This window comes from Melozone crissalis, unplaced genomic scaffold (genome assembly GCF_028551555.1).
Source record: "Melozone crissalis strain CALT ecotype California unplaced genomic scaffold, PUWL_Pcris_2 ptg000013l_1, whole genome shotgun sequence".
In the NCBI taxonomy this organism is placed as follows: domain Eukaryota; kingdom Metazoa; phylum Chordata; class Aves; order Passeriformes; family Passerellidae; genus Melozone; species Melozone crissalis.
Window position 1 is genome coordinate 55,491,043 of NW_026535791.1, and position 21,119 is coordinate 55,512,161.

Here is a 21,119-nt window from a genome sequence, read left to right on the forward strand (position 1 = left end):
TTACGGGTTAACAAGGAGAAAATTGTGCTGTTCATGGGTTATCTAGACATGAAAAATACTGGTTTAAACACAGTATTTCATATGTAAGGCCTGCAGTCTTCATTTGGTAAATATTTCCATTAAAATTAGTGGATCTATATACAGGCCTGGCTCTGCTTACGTTGAACTCACTAGGAAAAATGAGCTGACTCTTGAGATGCCATGTAACCAAACCTGAATAGTGTTGGTCTTTCAGGCCTTTTGTATAACTTTCTACTTCACAAAACTGTCCTTCATCTACTGTTAAAGGAGGAGTCAATAAATACTGTTTTGTAAATCAGAATTGACTCTGAATTTGTCAGACAACTTGAAGTTGTCTGAACCAACTACTCTTAGGTGAGAGCAATATAAAGAGACTTGAATGTCAACAACACTAATCTCATTCATGTTAAATTTAAAATTTACTGGTTAAAGTTGAATTTTAAGGTTTAACACTTCACATGAGAGAGAAAGACTGTGTATGTGACTTCTCAGGAATCCACATCTAATCAGTCATCTTTCCATAATACTTCAATTTAAATATTTGTTTTAATTTAATTAAAATAGAAATGCAGTGTGTAAATTTTTTTCTTCTTGAATTTACAACAGACTTTAATAGTTATTTCATGTATGTGCTTTTATCTCAAATTTTGTATTCCTGCACACTGGTGTTAACTGCCTATAGACAATCTCAAAACTGGTACAGTGATGTTAATAAAATGTTTACATTGAAAAATTCAACTAAACTTTATTTTACAAGTGGGCTGGGAAAGATGCCTCTTTCAGAGTCACCTCAAAAGAAGGCTTGGGCAGTGCATCACTACAGGATTACTGTTTAAAAATACAGAGACCAGCAGTGTCAGTAGCATAATTTACATTAGTAACTCTGAAGCCTTTGACTTTTGTTGCAGCTTGTTTTCTAAGCTCATAATGTCTCTTCAGCCTCCTTTAAAGCAGAGGGCAAACCAGTCTCCTCTCGGGGCTCCAGAGGTACTTTCTCCTGCCTTCTGCTCCTTCCCCACTTTGCCTTTATCTGGTGAGCACAAATGTTCTACGTGTCGTGTGGCAAAGGACAAGCCTGGAACTGCAAAAGGCTGTTTCCTCACTAGAGAGAGAGTGTGAAACTGGAATAAACCCAAAACCAGTTAGGATAAGATAAGGCCTTTTTGGCCATTGTTTGTCATTTGTGCTGACAGGGCAAAAGAAGTTCAACCTTAAAATAAGTCTGACCAGAAAATAAATTTCTAAATTTTCTTTTCTGCCTTAATTCAGGAGATAGTGACTTTCCCCAATTTTTTAGCTTCAGCAAACATTTTGTTTGTTCTCATTTCATTTTTCAGCAGACACACAAAAATTCAACCTCCAGATTGATAATTAAAGTTCCTGGTATTCAGTTCACATTTTAAAATGTTATTGAAGTATTATTGCACCTAGATAAGAAAGCGTGTTTCACACACTTTGTCACTGACTTTGGAGCAAGAAGAGAATTAAATTTTAGTATTAGAATTAAACAAAACTGGAGACAGTTTTGTTTTCTACCAACATTTGGCTGTGCATTTAACTAAGCTGTGCACGGTGCCTCGGGTTACCCAGAGGTTGTGTCGCGTCCTGTGGCGCTCCATACCCTAATTTAGCCTGACATTATGTTTTGACTCATCACGTTAGATTAAGTACACCATGTGTGCCCATACATGAGAGGATGTTTTTGTGCTGTACAGTTACCATAGACTGGAGGAGTTGGTGTTCAGTGTTGGATGTGATCTCAGTGTTGAAGCTTCCTGGGTTGCTGCATTGGCCTTGCACCGAAGGAAATAAATCAGCAGCATACTAAAATCATGTTCTTTTCTCTAGGCAAGCTGACACAGGGGCCCTGAGGGAAAGCCCACGAGAGAAGAGTGATCAACTGGACCAGAATTTAGGCCACAAGTCGAAGTCTTCTGTCAGACCTTTGCACGTGCAAGAACCTCCAGTTCTGCCTCCCGAGAGTCGGGGCAGGTCTGGGACATTGCCTAGTGACTACCGGTACTCTCAGGAAAATGTGAATGAGAAGAGCAAGGATTGTAGCCTGCCTCACCTGCCCTGCTCTGAGCCACAGACCTCTAAAGAGAACCACTCCTGTCAGTCCTGGGGCAAAGGAGAGGAAACCCATAGAACAGAGCCAGTGCCGCTGAACAAGAAGCGTGGACCTGCTCCTCAGAGGCCACCACCACCTAAAAGAGACAAATTCAGGCGAGCAGATATTTGTGCGCCGTCGCTCGGCGCCTCTTCTGAATCCCTGCTGGTAGCACCTGGCCGGCCCTTCCTGTCCTCATCCCCCAGCTCCACCCAGGTCTTTGCCAGTCAGTCCTCTCTCTGTCAGAGCCCTGCAGCTTTCAATGGAAAACTGAAGAGTGCTGATCCACAGCAGCTCCAGCAAGTGTCATCCACAGAGAATGTTTGTCAGCACTTAGAAGAAAAAACACACCTTACGTCGGAGTCTTCCAAGTATCAGTATCTTCAAAAACCTGGCATGGAGTCATCAAGGTCCCCTTCTCCCCAGTTTGCACCACAGAAGCTCACTGATAAACCTCCTGTGTCCCTACAGGATGAGAACCCAGCCAGGTACTAGATGTAACTCCTTTACTATTTTATTAACACTTCTTGCCCACTTAGACCTTATTATTGATTGTCTCTTCATTTTCTTTACACATTCTTCAAGTTCATTAAGCATTGAGCCATTGCAGCATATTTTAGAGACCACAGACTTGTGTGAAATTCCTTTTGGTACCATTAATGTCCTTCAGCTGGTCTGTGGTTTCTTTTAGTTGACTTTGTGCTGCCCAGGTGTTACACCTGGTAGTTAGTAGAAAATGAAAGGGCAGGGTTCTAAGGGATTTTCCTCTGAATGTACAGGCAAAGTCAGAAAAGTCCCTGTCATCATTTCCCCTACCTGAGTCTGTATATAAACATGAATCAGTGTAGGGAGGGGCAAAGCAGATGTGGGAAGGGAAGCTGGATCCTTTGTGAGAACATCTGTTTTGAAAACACACAGAGTAATATACACTAGCCAATTCATGACTGGTTTTATGTTGCTTTTACAGTGAAATGTGGCACTTCAGGTTGTCTGTGGAGGGGTCCTCAGCACTTTATGTTGACAAGGACTGAACACTCAGCAGGAGATTGTCAGTTGTTTCCCAGGGTAGATAAACTCAGAATTAGACAACTGACTGCAATTAATGGATTGCTGTGTCTGTCATATGCTGCTAACATCATAAAATGTTATTCTCCCACAAGATAACAAACTCTTCCAGGAAGCTCAGGAATCTTGGTTTTCATAAATCCTTCAGCACTATAATTCATGGTTAAAGAATGAAAACAAAACCTCTAAATTCTTGCAGAGGTTGCTTCTCTGAGCAAAAGCAGTTGGCATGGCTTTTCTCTACTCTAATGTAAATGGTTGAACAAACTCAGGCTGTTTTCCATTTTGCCTCATGACATGAAAACATGAATCACTTTTTTTCCTAAATAAGCCTTAATGTTTTTCCTCTTACAACTGGAGGAAAAAATGAGGTTTCATTCTGCTGTGTTTTTAACATGAAGTAATAATATAATTTACAATGAAAAGTGCAATATGTCATATGAACCCTAGAATCCATGTGCTAAGGTAGATGACAATAATGACTTCCGTAATATTTTGCTTTGACTTCCTTAATGTATTACTTTATGAACAGATACAAAGGATGTGTAGAAAGGCAATTGTATTTGTCCTTCCTTTTTGCTAAGCTTTAGTATTGAAATGAGCACTGAGGTGTGCCTAATTATATGCCCATATCTGAAAGATTAAATACTTACCCTGAGAATCTTTTGCTAACATTTAAAATTCTTAGGCCCAGACAGCTCTTGTTTGCACACAATGTATTGTCCCCAGTTAATAATTAAATTACTCACTAAAACAGGCTTGGCCAAAAAGGACAAGTGTGGTGGCCATACCTCAGAACTTTTGATATGGTATTTATTTCATATGAATAAAATATATTTAGTAGGTTTATCTTAATACATAGTTAATCAGATTTGGCTTATTATTTCTATTGGCTCCTTGTGTAGGAGTGTTTGGACATGCCACTTTGCATGCTGGGGCAGCTAATGTTTGATGGTGTTAGCTTATAGCTTTTGTACTCTCTTACGAGAAGTGTCTTGTTCATCAGCAGGCCAAGGTGAGTGTGTGTGCAGGGTTTCCCACAGAGATTTAGGTAGGGAAATGTGTGTGGGGCAAACACACACACATTACTGTGTGCTGCACTGATGGTGCACTGTACCCTGATGGTGCACACAGCTCAGCTATTGCCAAAAACAGCTGTTTAGCAGCAGCAGAGCTGAAAAGAGTGTATCAATAGATTTCCACTAAACCTAAACTCAAGTCAAGGAGGGACTCTTTGTGGTTGGGTTAAGCTTTGGAATGTCCACAAGCAGAGTTGCTGCAAGTCAAAATTTCATGCTGCCTTTCCACAAATGGCAAAGCTTCAGAAATCAGCAGGGTAGTGATTGCAGAAACAGAATTTTTGAAGCACCTGGTGTTGAACTTTGCTTTTACTGAGAGCAGTCAATGTAATGATGCCTTAAATTTTTGGAAACTCTTTGACTAGGCTGAGAGGAATGTACTCAAAGTCTCAAAACAGATGCTGGGCATTTTAGATGAGGAATTGCACTCAGCTCACTTCTTTTCTAGTTGCCCCCCATACATGCATTCATCTTGTATTTCCCCCAAATTCCAAAATATGTTCCTCTTCACATTCTAATGGAGCTTCAAATGTGTGGGCTTTAATTAAAATAAGCAAAAGAAAGGGTTGGGGGTGGTGGCTGGGCACTGCCCAGCTCTGCTGCAGTCAGAAGGTGAGTCCCAGTTTGCAGCTGGGTCTAAGCAGTGGGCACAGAAGTGAGCTCTTCAAAGTGACAGTGCCCTTGAATGAAAACAGCCTGATGGAATGGAGTGGGGATGTTCAGCATGGGCTGGAAACCTGCCCCAGGAGTTGGATCAGTGTGTCACAGCATATCCACAAAGCACTTGTGGAAAATAAATACCTACTGGGGGGGCTGCACATTCATTCAGAGGCAAATATACCTTTAAAATACAAGATACAAAAAAATGTCAAGTCAAACAGTAGAAGTTACCAACAGTAGAAAAGTATAAGCTTATTTTAGGGAAAGTGACACACCCACACTTAGAGGGAAAGAGCTGTAGTGTGTCTTGGTCACTTGTCTGAAAGGCAGCAAGCTACCCAGCCAGATGAAACCAGATATTTTAGCTAGTAGGCAATGTTCCTTTCCTTGCTGTACAGGTTCCAAACCCACAGTATGACAATCATTTTAAACTTTTTGTAAACTCAGAACCACTAAACTAGACTTCAGTTTCTTATATGGTTCATTTACATACACTACAGATGTTTCTGTAATGTTATTTAACATGTTGTTGTCCAGTTTAAAAATCTAAGTTAGCATTGCTTTAAATACCTTTCCTTGCTGAATGGCTAAGGTAGGCCTTTGTGCTGTGCAGTACAGAACTTCTGCTACAGGCTTCTCTTAAAAAGAATATCCAGAATTGTGTGTTATCCTCTTCAATGACTGGTTTCTCTTCTTTAAGTGGAAATCTAGAACACTATGATAGGCTCTATTTATTAAGCTTCTATGTAATATGTGAAATTTTATAAGTGAAGATTTTTTTAAACCATGTAATTAAGTTTTGAATGACTTCCAGATTTCCCATATGTGATTCTTTTTATTCTTGTAGCTCAGCAAAAACCTAGCCTGTGGGATGCTCCCATCTGGTCTGTTGTCTCTTGCCTTGGAAGAGCTGAGAATTGATGTGAGGGCATCCCAGACTCCCCAGGCAGCTCAGCTGCCTGTCAGGCCAAGGGGAGAGGCTGCTGTTGGATCTGTGTGAGGCACTGAGGGTGGGCTGAGGGCGTTTTCCACTGTGCCTGTGGCAGCAAAGGGGTAAAAGGTGATTCAGCAGTGCTGCCTGAAATCTGGGGCCTGGCTGCTGAGATTGGACCCTCGTGTTCATGGAAACAAACAGAAGTCTTGTATCATGAGTATTGTACAAGGCTGATGTTAGGGTCCCCTACAAATGAACTAATAATACTATTTAAAATTAGTGGGCAGAAAAGAACATGTAGATTTAGGGCTTGAGATGCAGTGCTAGGAGTAGTCCGTTATCTCTCTTACGTGTCTTTTTGGGTTTCCCCTCTGATTTGCAGATATGAATTGAGATTTAAGGTTCTTCCATTTCTAAGGTTGAATTTTATTTATTTTCCAGAATTGAAAGGGTTATAGACAACAATACTACAGTGAAAATGGTTCCCATCAAGATAGTTCATTCTGAGAGCAGTGCAGAGAAGGAGAGTCGGCAGAGCCTTGTCAGTACCATGGAGCCTCCAGCTTTACCCAGTGGCTTGGAAAAGGACCAGATTAAAACACTCAGCACTTCTGAGCAGTCCTATTCACGATTCTGTGCTTACACCAGGCAAGGTGTAGAGCCAGAGCCAGAAGCCAGAACCAAACCAGTCGACCCTCAACCAGCTGAAGAACCTGGGAGCAACTTGAAGGACAGCAGTGCTGCCACGCAAGCATCCAGCTATGTAAAGGCCAAAGAAAAGACCTTAGAAGACTGGAAGTCAGAGGAACTCGCCAGAGAAATTGTGGGAAGAGATAAATCTCTAGCAGACATACTAGATCCTAATGTGAAAATAAAAACAACAATGGATCTGATGGTTGGTATATTCCCTAAAGATGAACATCTCCTAGAAGAAGCTCAGCAGCGCAGGAAGCTTCTGCCAAAAGTTCCCTCTCCAAAAATTTCAGAAGAGAAGTGAGTATTACCTTCTGTAAGGTGCTATGTCTTTGTAAGCTGCTATCCAGAGTGGGTCAGTATTCCATGGGGGCTGGAGGCGAGTCTTCCTTCTGTGGAGGTCTTTTCTGAGACTTCTGTGATAAAATAGTAGTCAAGCATATACTACTAATGATGCCATTAATGACAGAAACAACAGTGTTGTGCAATATGAAAGATTTCCAAGACATGGTTGAAAGCCAATTTTTCACAAGATTTAATTAACTTTTGCCATTTCATTGTGATTACGTATTTTTCCAAGATCATCCAGTCTAGTAACTGGATAGAAAAGGAATAATATTCTTGCCTTTTTATGTCATGAAAATTTGTGATGACACCTTGAAGCGGGCATGAAGCATTTCCTAGAAGTGAGTGAGATCAAAGAAAGAAAATACTTTAATTCCATCCACATTGATGTTCTATTTTTACTTGTTTTCTTGATACAGATTATCTGATAAGTTGTATCCTTCTCAAGAAGTTTGATTCCCTAATCAAAAAGTTAAATACTTACATTGTACTATCCAAATCCAAAAGGATACTATCTATGACGCTGAGATTTTTTGCATTTCTTTGTAAAATGTAACTTTTCATTTTATTTCCAGATGCAATATCTTTGATGCATTTCAATTCTTGTAATAATGTATGATCTTCTGTGTGGTTTCAGTTTTAACTTTTGCTGAGCATGTACTGAATTCATACAGATTTTATTCTCAGACTGTTTATTTATCTTATTTATATAGGTAATGGTTTTCTCTTGAACCCTCTGCTTTGCTTGGGGAAATGATGGCTCTAAAACATTCTTCTTTCTTTCATTGATTAGGGTGTCAAGGCAGTTAATGAAAGTTTTGACTTTTTCCCAGGAAAGAGGAGCAGAGTGCACCATCTGCCATCTCCCTGACAACCAATTCTACTTACTACAGCACATCTGCACCAAAGGCAGAGCTGCTGATTAAAATGAAGGACATGCAGGAGCAGCAGCAACAGCAGCAGAGTGAGGATGATTCTGAAGATGAGCTGGATCATGACTTGTCAGAGAAGAAGGTAGAAGACATTTCTAAAAGTGTAATGGGACACTCTGAGTGCTGTTCATTGCATTAACTGAATTTCTTTGACTAAACAGGCTCCAATATAAGGTCTTCTAGATGTGCAGGATCAGTTGGAAAAAATCAGCCTCTTTTGGTTCTGGGGGGTTTTGTGTTTGTTTGTGGGGATGAGTTAAGTGTATACCTGTGAATTTAGGTACATCATATTAGGTGCTTCTTGCAACTTGTGTGTTTTGGAAAGTCTCAAAGGGAGAAGTCCCTTGAGGGACTCTCAAGGGGAGAGTCCCCTTCTTTAAAAAACCTCTTGAGGAGGTTTTTTAAAATACCGTTTTTCATTTGAGGTCCTTCTCTCTTCTCACTATGTAAAAAGAAACAGGAGTGCTTATGTATCCTACTGAAGCTGGTGGTAGTTTTAGTTGTTCCAATTTTTGAAATTTAGGTCCAGAATTTGGGTTTGTCTTGAGAGAGAAGGAGCATGCACACACCTTCTTTTTTCTTTTTTCTTTTTTTCCTCCCACTTTGTTTTCATGAACAGCAGAATATTTCTCCTGCCTCCCAAATTAATAATGATTGTGGGAGATAATTAATTAGCCTGGTGGATTCATTGAAAGTTGCTTGTCACAAGGAAGGGAAGCAGTCTTCTCATTCATCTCCATCCTTTGGCGTTTTATTTCTGAACAAAGGTCACCAAAATTCCTTAGATACTACACTGACATTTGTGTGGTAGGAGAAAGTGTTGTCCTGCAGTAATATTATTGCATTCATCTCAACGTGGCACAAAATATTTTAATAATTGTTCCCAGTATGGATAAGCTGGAGGAAATGTTCTGTTTGATCAAGTAAGGTGATGTAGTTTAACTCTGTTTACCTAAGCCAGTAATGCAGTGGTGTGCAAACCTTTTCTGTCCAAGTCAGCTCTCTGCTTAAAAATCAGCTGCCAGGGTGTACTTGATAATCCAGTCCCAAAGAAATTATTTTGAATTATTAGGACTGTATTTAGTTGCTAAGAATGAGAGATTTCCACCTGTGGTTCAGAGCAGGCATGGCTGGCACTGCATTTGAGGGGGCTGTTGTGTTTCTGTTACCTCTGTGTTGTTTGAGCCTCCCTCTGCACCACTGTTCAATGTGCTGTGCACTGCCAGGGCTTGGTGTGCCTGCAGCAGAGCCCTTCCCTCACCCTCTTGCCAGACAGCTGCTGAATCCAACAGCTGTGCTACTTAGACAAATTAGAGATTTCATTTCATTTTAAATCATTTGGTTTTATCTGGTGCCACATGTGACTGTCACATTCATGATTTTGCTAGAATTAGTGTTGTTCTCATTAATTACAGAATAGGAGGGAGGTAAAATTAAACCTTTCTTGTTTGCTCAACAAACTAAATACTAAAACTTTTATAAGTAAGAGTGCCATTTATTTTTTTTTGGTTTCTTAACAGGAAAATCATGTTTACCCTTTCCATACTTCTCCATCCATCCCCCAGCTTCAGTATATACCACTGATCACATGACACAGGAAGGTTTTCACCAAGGGCTTTTAGCAGAACCCTCCCATCTTCTCCTCTAAGTGTACATGTTGTAGCACACATGCCCTGCTGCTTGCTTCTCTCCCTGCTCTTCCACATGGAGATGGAGCACTCAGTTCAGTGGGCTTTCATCATGGATCTTGTCAGAAAACATATAAAACTCTTTGTAAGTGGGTCAAGGCATCTTCATTAAATGGACAGAAGATGCAGCTTGGTCCAGCTTCTCACATTTGGCAGCAGTTTAACAAGGGATCTGTTAGGGACCTGAACATTTCAATGGCACACTTTATGACTTCAGTAGTTTTACATGGGCCATATGCCCAGAACCTGTTTCTTGATTCCTGGAAAATGGTAGTTCTGTTATGAGATATTTTAATTGCAGTCCACTGTGGAATGATTCCTGTATTTATCATTCTCTGCTCTGCAAACCAGAAATGTGGGGTGATATTTTTTACTTTTGAAATAAGTATTGGAATTTCATATAGAGTTGTTAATTTTTTAATTTTGATTTTTTGAGCTAATCCCTGTATTCCCAGCTAGCCCAAATGGAATGTGTGTGTATTGTGTACTGAGTTTAATGTAGGTTTACCACAATTATAAAATACTGATCAGATTTTGAAGATGCTATAAGAGTGGTTTTTGTAGTGAGGAAAATCCATTTATTGCTGTGTAGAAGTTTCCCCTTTGCCCTTAGGAAAATTTCAACAACTGATGAAGAATATAATTCATATATACCAATTTTTATCTGGTTTGAGGCTTGAATTCCTTAGGAATGGGGTGGTGAGCTGAAAGCAGAGTGTAATTTACACAAAAGCCTGCCAAGCAGTGAGCCACCTGAGCAGTGCCGTGCTGAGCCACTTTCTGTGTTGCTAGTTAGATCAGCAAGAATCACTTTATTGTTTTCTTGTGTACTGGTACAGCATTCACAGCTATAAATTATTCATCTGCCAGCCTGAAGATGTAGGCTGCAGCTCTTCTGGCTCAGTAGATACTGAACATAATACAGGTTTTCTGCTGTTTAGCAGAAGGATGTAGTGAGTTCACAGCTGCTGCATGCAGAGGCTGCTTCATCTGGGTCTGAAGCAATCAGTAATCATAATCCAATTCTTAATAGATATGACAGTCTTAGTATTTATGGCCTTCTCACCTGAAAAATTGGTGCTTTAGAGCTTAGCTTCAGCTGCAGGGATGTTACTATACAGGATGTTACTGGGAAAATGGCTTCTTTCTTTTTTAAAGGAAGAACTGAGAGAGCTGATCTGGACTGGCAGACCAGATCAGTAAATGCTGAGCAGCTATGGCTTTTTTTTTTAATTAAAGAAAGTTGCAGCATAGCTGCAGAAGTGAAAAAAAAAACCCCTAAGATAATTACATAGAGCATCACAGTATCCTGCTGTGTTTCAAATGGTGAAACAGCAGCATAGTGCATGTCATCTGAGGGAAGTGAGAGTGTAGCACTGTGACCTACATAATCCAAATCAAACTGCATTTGCATTCAGAGAAGGGGGAAAAAATAAAATCCTGCGGATTAATCAGTCAGTAAAGCAGGCATCTGTAGAACTGCTTACTACCTTAATCTTTTGGGCACCAAGGCTAACAGATAACCCAGATCCAGATTAACCTGGACTGAGTACATTAAATCAAAAAGGAAAAAACCAGTATGGATAATCCATGGGTTGAATTTCTACTTTCAAAAAGGCTGCTGCTTTTTCAAGGTGTAGTTGCTTTCTGTTAAGATGACAGACTTTGTTTTGTGCTGGTTTTTGTTCCCAAAATAAATTGGCAATGACTGTTCAGTGGCCTCTGTGAGCAGCAGCTGCTATCAGTATGTTTCTCAGTAATAGTAATCATGAAGGCTTGTAATCAGATTTGCATTTAGAAAGCAGAGTTCCTAAAGAATGTCATGAGCAATTTAAAAAAAAGAGCTAGGGGTACTGTGAAATAATGACTGTTTTAAAGGATGTCATTTTCATTCAGAATTTGCACTGAGGTGTGTGTTTAGAGAATGCTTTGGAAATTTTTCTTACCTGAAATTAGCTGAATACCAAATAGGCACCTACATTTAAATAACAAGGCATTTTTAGGGTGTGAATGATCTCAGAGTTGACAGCTGGCTGAGCAAACTCACACCCTTGTGCACCAAAAGCTAATGGGCATGTGAGAAACAAGAGCTCTTGCCCAAACACAGGGAGGTACAGAGGGATCACAGGTGATCAAAGGAGATCTGGATTCTTGGTCTGGTTTCTGCTGGTTCTGCACCTGATGTGCTTTTCTAAGGCAGTGCAAGTGTACCTCAGGCAGTGGGGACTGCAGTAAAGAACACCCCAAAGTTCAGGTGAGGCTGTGTATTCGCCTGGCCCAGGACAGTGATGCTTCTTTGGTCCTTTGCAGAGCCACTTTGCACAGCTTTGTGCAGAGCTGCTTTGTACACTACAGTAGGTTTTATTCCCTGTGCCCTAGGGATTATGACTATCCTGCAGAAATGTTGTAAAGCACTGTTAATGCTAAGATTTTCTGAGAGTGGAAGGACTGCTATTGGAGGAATGCTAATGTTATGCAGAAGGGAAAAGAAAGCTTGACAGTGCCCTAGTTTTAACTGCATCAAGTGGAAAATATAGGATTGTTTTTCTGGTACTGTGTATCTTCCTAAGTGTAGCTCTTCAGCAAGGTGTTGTGGACCTGACCTGGTATTTAGAGACACAGACACGTGCTGTACTTTCTGCTGTTCATAGCAGCTCTAAAGCTGCTCAGAGAAAAGCAGGAAAGCTTCTTGGTAGGGTGAAAAGACTTCATCTTTTTCCACAAAGGTAATTTGCTTTATCACAGGTCTTAAGCTGAGCAATGTGCAGCTTTGTCCTGAACCTTTGACTGCAGAGATACAGACCTTTGACACAGGCAGGTATTTATTTGTAATGCACTCATTGTCAAAGCCTCATGGAAGTCTGAAATGCATTAAAGTGCCAGCTGACATGACTTTCAGAAGTAGGGAAAAAGGCAGTAGTGCTAATAAATTCTTATCTCCTTTATTTTCCACAGCAAGAACTTATTGACAGCATTAGTAGGAAGCTGCAGGTGCTGAGAGAAGCACGGGAGACACTTCTGGAAGACATCCAAGCAAACAATATCCTGGGAGAGGAGGTAGAGGCCATTGTGAAAGAAGTCTGCAAACCAAATGAGTTTGACAAATTCAAGATGTTTATTGGTGACCTTGACAAAGTGGTCAACCTCCTGCTGTCCCTGTCTGGTCGTCTGGCCCGGGTGGAAAACGCCCTCAATAACCTGGATGACAACACCTCTCCTGAAGAACGGGTGAGAAGGGCCAACAATAATATTCCTACATTTAGGGAAGCTCATGGGACAGGGGAGTTTGCCTGGTTTTGTTTATCTAAGTTGCAGCACTCAGCATGAGGGATTGTATGTGGATAAATTTCTTAAGACTTTTTTATTTTTAGATTTCTTAAAACTTTCCTCTTTGCCTTCTTTTCTTGGAATACTGAAATGGCTTGCTGAGAAAAAGTGGGTTTGGGGTGCAACATACTAGAAAACAGACTTCTTGGCAGAAGTTTAAAGAAAATGAGAATCTACTGATAAGAGCATAAAAAGGAGGCGAACGAAAATATGGTAACAATTCAAGATTTGAAAAGGAGTGTTTGTGCTGTAATGCAGAAAGCTTGCAGACTTCTTTATACTCAGTGAGGATCTTGATACAAATCTATAAGGTTGTTAAAAAGAAAATGCTTCTCATCTACTACAGCTTCCTTCCAAAATGCCTAGTGAGGAGCAAGAGCAAGAAACAACAGAAGGACAAGCCTTTAAAAAAAAGCAGGGGAGAGGGGGGAACAGGGGGAGGCATGGCTTGCAGCATTTTTTTTAACTTCAAATCCCATCAGACCTTACCTAGGAAGGAGAGAGATAGCAACACAGATATGCACCAAAGGAGAGATGTAGATCCTGTGAAACTTGGGCTAAAATAAATAGAGAGTGTGGAGGGGGTGTGTGTTTGGAGTGAGTTTAGCTTCTACGGTTAAGTGAATGTGAAGCAGGATTTTTGGCTTGTAGCTGTGCACTGAAATGCCAACAGTCCAGCTAAATGTTGTAACAGAATTTTTTCCACAGGCTGTGGCTTCATGTTGTTTCTTTTGCCTGTTGCATTATTTCACACATAAGAACCAGTAAGTGCTGGGACTGATCTGAAGCTCTGCTTTTGCTGTTTGGCCCCAACATACTTGATTAATGGCTGCTCAGACTTCTCTGTGACTGAGGTGGAAAGGAAAGTATTTGACAGCTTATTAAAGGGCAGATCAAAGCTTCTGACACTTGGAGAAATTTAATCCTTCATTAGACTTTTTTCTAAGTGTGGTTGCAGTTGTGTGATGGGGAAGGAGCTACCATGATTTGGGTACATAGGAAACACAGTCTGAGAGCTGTGATAAAAATAGTTTACTGGCTGGATGTGGAAAAGGAAGATGGTGAGGAGGTGGTGTAGTAAGGACAATCAGAAATTGTCTGTGTGTTCTGATGTGAAATTTATACTGACAGAACTCCAAATCCCTAACATATTTCAATCCCCATTCATCTTCACATGCACTGACACCAATCTTGCCACAGTAACACCAGGAGAGATCCATCAGGACTGTGATGAGCCCTGGGGAGGAAGACTTGGGGGTATTGGTGGATGAAGAGCTCAACATGACCCAGCAATGTGCACTTGCAGCCCAGAGAGCCAAATTTGTCCTGGGCTGTATCAAAAGCAGCATGGCCAGCAGGTCAAGGGAGGGGATTCTGCTCCTGAGAGACCCCACCTGCAGTGCTGCATCCAGCTCAAGGGCACAAAACACCACAAGGATGGGGACCTGCTGGAACACGTCCAGAGCAAGGCCACTCAGTGGATCAGAGGCCTGAGCACTGCACAAGCAGAGAACTGGGGCTGCTCAGCCTGGAGAAAAGACTATCAGAGAGGTCTTAGAGCAGCCTGCCAGTACCTAAAGGGGGCTTACAAGAGGGAGTTTTTACAAGGGCATGCAGTGATAGGACAAGAGAGAATGGCCTTCTGGTGAAGGAGGACAGGTTTAGATAAGATGTTAGGAAGAAGTTTTCCTGAGGGTGGTGAGGCACTGGAACAGGCTGCCCAGAGAGGTACCCACCCTCCTGCCTGGAAATAGTCAAGCCCAGGTTGGATGGGGCTTTGAGCAACCTGGTCTGGTGGGAGCAGGGGTTGGAACTGTATGATCTTTAAGGTGCCCTACAACCCAAACCATTCTATGATTCTATGAAATGTATCTTGAAGTGTTGCATTTAGACTGGTGCCTGTGGCTTTTTTGGTTGTCCTTTAGTATTTGTCCTTTTAGTAGGTCAGATGATAATACATGGTGAACCACTAATGCACCATATAAACAAAACAGAGGATTTTGCTTCCATTGTTGGGGAGTATAGTCCCAGTGACCACTGATTTTTCTTTCCAAGATGATGATGTCTGATGAACATTGCTCTGATAACCTTCCACTTTCTAGGAGCCAGCAACAGCTTACCAGACTTTCTCAATAAAAGCAGTCAAATAATAACTGCTGAGTTAATACTTTGACTGTCAGATGCTCTGCTATGGGTCTTTTTTTTTTGCCACAGGGATCAGTATCAGGTATTTCAAGTTCGGCTTCTAAAAGGGGCTTCATCTGAAGAGCTACCAGCCCCCTTCCTCTTACAAACAAGGCCAGTGTCTTCTCATTGCTTGCACTTTTTGTCCACATCCTCTTGCATTCTGGCTAGTTACTGCTGTTCAGCATGCACACACCTGCAAGGCTGCCCTGGGAGCAGTTTAGCCACACTTCTGGGTTTGAGGCTGTCTGCTACTTGCCCTGGTGAGCTCAGGAGAACCTTTAGTTCCATGTCTTTGCAGCAGATAATTCTGCTTGCGACTTGCAGTGGGATTTTTTTCCCCTGGCATAAGCTCAAGGGAAGATTAAACTTTTTTCTAATAGTGTGTGATTTTTCTGATTTGTCTTCCATAGCTGTCTTGAATCCTGAGTTAATCTAGGCTGTGTATTTTAAGTACATTGAGAGCACAGATCTGAAAACATTTCACTCTTGAGCTTTGGTCTGTCTGTAGAAAGAGTCAGCACAGGATGCATGAGGAACTCTGACAAGGTAGGTTTATTAAAGCTCACTAGTCTGTAGCCCCCTTTGTCTTGTACTTCCATCTTGAAAAGATTGTTTTATATCCTACAAAAACATTTCTCTATAAATCCTTCAGGCTTATTAAACAGCATGTGTGATTTAACAGTAGGTGCAAATTAAAAAGGTGGACACATTTATTAGAACAGACTGAGGTTTATTTGAAGAAAGCTTCTCAAAGAAAATTCATCTCTGAAGCAAAGCTAGAAGTTATGGATTGGTACCTCTTAGGGACACTTTTTAATTTAGTTCAGACACCTGTACAGAATTCTTCATATCAGAGTAAGCCTTCCATACTCTGTCACTGGAAAAAAGCAATCACTTGTAGGCAGACATCTGAAATGGGTTGGATTGGTGGTGCTGCTGTCTCTCCATGTACTGCCAGAGGGCAGCCAGGTGATTCAGGTGGGGCTGCTGGCTGTGCAGACAGGTGATGCTGGGGGAGAGGCTGCTGTCCTCTGCTGGCCTCTTTCTCTTGCTTCCCTTTTGCCCTTCTGTGGTCTTGCCTCAGCTTTCACACTTGCTCACATCTGAAGACCACAGGACATCAAATGTCATTGGAAAGGCTTGTGGGTGCAGCAGAATTGCTAAATAGTGTCAGGAGCTGTATGAGGACAAATGGCTCCATTAGCTGGTCTGTTTCTGGGTTCTGGAACCACAGCTGTGCCAGTGCTGTGTGGAAGATGTAAGACAGCTGAGTCTTAATTTGAATAACTATTCTTCAAAGGCAACTCTATTGTATACAGCTATTTATAACTATTAAATAGTAAAGGAGTCTTTGAAGTAATGCTTTTGTGGCCAACAGAAAGTAATGGTGTGTTTTTCATTGATTTACTACTATTTTTTTTCAGTTTGTTAATGCATTTTATTAGCCTAAATTTTAAGGCATGTTCTTTTTCCACCTTTCTAAATATTCAGGAAGGTCTCTGTAGCTAAAACCAGCTTGAGAGAGAATTGAACAGTGAGGCTGTTGTCCCAGCCTAGTGAACCCGGTGAATTTTGAACTGTTTTTCCTTTCTCCCAAGCGGACACTGGTAGATAAACAAAAGCTGCTGACCCAGCAACACGAGGATGCCAAGGAGCTGAAGGAGAACCTGGATCGGCGAGAGCGCATCGTCTTCGACATCCTGGCCAACTACTTGAGCGAGGAGAACTTAGCAGACTATGAGCACTTTGTGAAGATGAAGTCAGCCCTCATCATCGAGCAGAGAGAGCTTGAGGACAAGATCAAGCTGGGGGAGGAGCAGCTGAAGTGTCTGACTGACAGCCTCCAGCCCGAGCGGCTCAAATAAGGGCACAGTCCAACCAGCAGTGGGAATATGGGAAAGGAGGAAGGGATGGGGCAGTTTCCAAGTGTACAAATGAGTCTCTTGGCTTGCTTGAGTGTCTGGTAGAGAAACAAGTGCACAAGAGAAAAATAGCTCTCACAACAGCAATAATGCTCTCTTTCATTTTTTTTTTTAAATGATGTATTTAATTTTTTTAGAACACATTTTTATTGCTGGACTCTACAGCTGTTCCTCATTGCTTAACTTCCAGAAAGCTCCACAAAAGGGGAGAGACTCTTAACCTTTCTGCTCAGTATGTTCAAAGTTTGTGGCAGTTGTGCATGCAAACAATGGTTTTTAGAATAGGTTGTATAGTTCCTTTATGTTCAGATGCTGCACAGTCTGCTGGAAAACCCTACAGCAATTCACAAATGCAGACACATTTAGAAGCTCTAAATTTAGTGCGTTTTTATGTTTTTTTAAAGACACATTAAATAGGGGAAGCATGCATCTTATAGCTAATATATTCAGATTGCTGAAATACAGTGTCACTCTGATCCTGTGGCATCAGACACTTTTTTGTAATATTGTATATAGGATGGCACTTTCCCCATGCAGAAAACAACTTCAAAATCAGTCTAGTTAAATGCTTCTTAAGCAGCTTGCAAATCTTGCAAATCACCTAATGCCTACCTAGATGAAGATTTTTTTTTAAATTATTTTGCAAGACATTTGTACACTCTTAATGCAATGCAAGTGATTTTCTTTACCAAGTTGTACTTGATTTAAGAAACAGGCTGGAAGTACTGTGCTGATTTTATTCAAAGCATTTTTCATCTAAATTATTTACAAGGCTCGTTTGCTTTTTTGTGCTTTTTTTATGCATGTTTTTATTCTTCTTGTCCCAAACCCACTACACTTCATGGAAATAAATGTAGGTTAAGGACACTGCTTGTGTTTTTCTTCTGGTTGCTCAACATTGTGATGGTTTTATATAGACAATTAAGTTATACTGAAGTTGACCTACATAATGTTGTTTGTTCCTCTTTCTCAGACTACCAAATGCAATAGAAACAATTCTGCTGTGTAAATACTGTGCATTACTTGGAGCAACTCTGTGTTGTAACTGTGAACATAAGTGGGACTGTTTGCTTGTTTTTTCCATTGAACAGTGATAAAGGAGAGGATGTTAGTTCATAGTATCAGATCACTAATCTGATCTCATAATACTGCCATTGACTCAGATAGTTTCCAGTAGCTCTAAAAAGAGGTGCTAACTCATGTTTGCAGCACATAATGGGTTATGCTGACTTGCATAGACACCTGCAGTAAGATTCTACAGTGTCTTAAGTGTGAAGTTCTATGTTAAGATAAAGTTTTGCAGGCAAAGAAAGTCTGGGAAGACTGTGTATATGCCATTTCCATTGTCCTAAGGGAAAGATTTATCTCTCCTCAGACAAATAGATTCCCCTGCCAGAAGCCATTTTCAAGGCTGATGTGAATGCCAGTCTGTAGCTAAGCAGGTTGAAAATACAGTCAGTTGTTGAAAAGAGAGCAAAGAATTCTTCCCACTACTCCTGCAGTATGGCAGCACTCATAAGAGTTTTTCTGTCCTTGTTACCTGAATCCTCTCTTTTGTGGGGAGAGAACTGGAAAGGCACTGATCAGTGAATTCCTTGTGAGTTGGGGAGCTGGGGAACAAAACTCCTCTGGAGGCAGTTCCTTTACTGACAGGTGCAAACATGAAAAGGACTGTTGCCCCCACACACACCCTTATCGTGCACTACTTTGTATACGTGGACCAAATTTTAATTGAAATGATGTTGATGTGCATCAGTTGAGGTCAAATGGAGCTACCATTTTACAAGACCTACAGCTGACCTTAGTTTCTCCCTCCTAGTTCAGAAATGTAGTCTTCTGGCATCTCACAGTTATTTGCTGCTATGTTCCCAGGACAACTGGTCCCTTCGTCCTTAAACCTATCCCTTAAACATAACAAACCCAAAACTAAACATAAATAAATTATGCTTGTCTTAGCTTGGAGAAAAGTGTGCATTGTTTTATCTGTGGCATTTTAAAAATTTTACATATTGTGGTTACTCTGAAATGTGTATGTGAAATGTGAAGAATAATATAATTACAATGTGTTTGTATACAGTACTTTGATTTAGATCTCTGATAAAAGGTAGCAATATTGTGAAAGCTATATCTATTATCCTTTTCACAGAACAGTTGTGTAGACACTAATATCTCCTTTTCTTTTTCAAAACTTTTGAAAATCACTCACCCTGGAAACGTGAAGATGGTGGCCTCCCAATGTTATATGTAAATCTGTAAATAGCTGTACTGTTGCTTTTTGAAAAAAATCTGGTGCTAATGTTTTGCCTTTGGCGTCCTGGGGATGGCTGTTCCTTCATCCTTTGTTGTTCTCAGTTCTAGATCTCTTTGTATAGTGAAAGATTTCCACAGTGCTTCTCCAACTGTTTGGATCCTGCAGCCCAGAGTGGAAGTGTACAGTTTTCCTGCCTGACACTTAACATGTACCTACTGACAAATGGTATTGCTTGACTTCGAGAAAATAAACTGTATATTTCAATGTAGAGTTAGTTTTTGTGTGCAGTGGTAATGTCAAAAGCTTCTGCTTTGCTTTGCTGCTTTGCAGTGTTGGCCATCTCGTGGTGCCCATCAATAGTGCTTTTCAAGGCCAGGCCAGTTATCTTGTAGTCTGAAGTAGTTTGTTGTCTTTGTACAGCTTATTTAATGTGTTGAGTAATTCATCATTCTCAAGTTCCCAGGGTAAGTACCAGAAATGTGTTTGTGTCTATTTAATATTTTCAGAGTGGGAATATGAGATGGCAGAAAGATAAAATGTGTTGTGGGGTCAATAAAACAAATGGGTCTCTCAGCACTTAGAGAGCACATCCTAGGGGAGCAGTTTAGATTTTCCTGCTTGGGCAATTCCACTGTTTCAGCTTCATCCATGCCTAGAATGGATACTTCATACAGAAATATCCAAAGTCAGTGGTGTGTGAGATTTTCTGCAAGAACAGATCACTTGTGAACTCTCCAACTTTAACAGACTTTCACAGCAACTTCAGTTTAACAGGGATTCTCAGATTAACTGCAGAGTCTTCTGCCTTACTGGGAAACACTGGCAGGTGTGCACAAATTTATAGTAGAGGTGACCACAGATCACAGAACCATAGCTTGATCCTGGAAATTGTCTGTGATTGTCTGTGAAGGTCTTTATAAAATCTGGGAAAAGGAAGTTAGGGAAAGAAAAATACTTGGATATTTGTAGGATTTTTCTAAACTTCTTTTCACCCTTCTTCTTCCTCTCTTTGTACGTGCTCCCACCTGTTTGTGCCTGTTTTTGTGAGCATTAGGTATAATCCAGAGGAGTAACAGTCTAGTTTTTGTGTACTATTTGCATTTTTTAATTGCCTTCCTTTAAACTGAAATTCAGCTCTTATTTTTTCTCATGGGGTACTTGAGACCTTCAGATTTCAAAGGAGTCACCATTTCACAATGTTCTTTCCTAATCAAGTTCTAGTGACTAATTTTAGTGTACTTGATTGTCTCAGTTTTTACAGCTGAAGTAACCTGTTGGCAGCCCAGTAGCTCTAGCAAGCCCTTATGAGATGCAGTAGAAAGCAGCTCCTGCTTTAGTGGTGTCTGCTCATTCACTGCAGAAGTTTAAAGGCCTATTCTAATTAAAGACTTTTCAGTTGTGCAGGTTTTTAAGAAGGCAAATTGGTTTTTATCTATATACTTGAGCAGATCATGCCCACAGAATGTCATGAAAATTAACAATCACATCTTTAAACTGGATTATATGTTGTCACTTGTCAGCAGTGGTAAATCAGTCATCACATTTACTTACCACAGTTCCAGTCTGCAACTTAACTAATTATAATGATCCATAAAACTGATTATAATGGTCCATAAACTGTAAGATGGGTAACCCATGTGAATTAGCAACTCACCTGTGAAATCTTGGGTTTCATTCTTTCTACCTGCTGCTTTTATAATGTTTCTAAGGATGAAGCTGTTCCATTTGAAGTAGGTTAAGTTACTACATTCCAGAGGAAAATTGGAATTGAAACAAATATGGTGCAGTTAAGTAACAGGAGGTGATTTTCACTCAGGCTACAGTAGCACACCTACAAGCAGAGCAGGTATCCCTTTAGTTGAGGCTGCAATAAACACCTTTTTCTTGGTTGTAACCACGTGGGCC

At 40.7% G+C, this 21,119-nt stretch overlaps 1 protein-coding gene across 3 annotated transcripts in view; it reads left to right on the forward strand.

Moving 5' to 3' along the window:
* Positions 1 to 19,488, forward strand: part of SHROOM2 (shroom family member 2) — a 115,749-nt gene extending 96,261 nt beyond the window's left edge. For all 3 annotated transcript variants that reach the window (XM_054271586.1, XM_054271587.1, XM_054271589.1), the window contains exons 6-10: positions 1,870 to 2,619; positions 6,311 to 6,862; positions 7,741 to 7,921; positions 12,483 to 12,755; positions 16,640 to 19,488. In XM_054271586.1, the coding sequence (XP_054127561.1) occupies positions 1,870 to 2,619; positions 6,311 to 6,862; positions 7,741 to 7,921; positions 12,483 to 12,755; positions 16,640 to 16,906 (2,023 nt within the window). In that variant the 3' untranslated portion in view covers positions 16,907 to 19,488. The remainder of the gene's footprint in view (positions 1 to 1,869; positions 2,620 to 6,310; positions 6,863 to 7,740; positions 7,922 to 12,482; positions 12,756 to 16,639) is intronic.
* Positions 19,489 to 21,119: the final 1,631 nt, after the last annotated feature.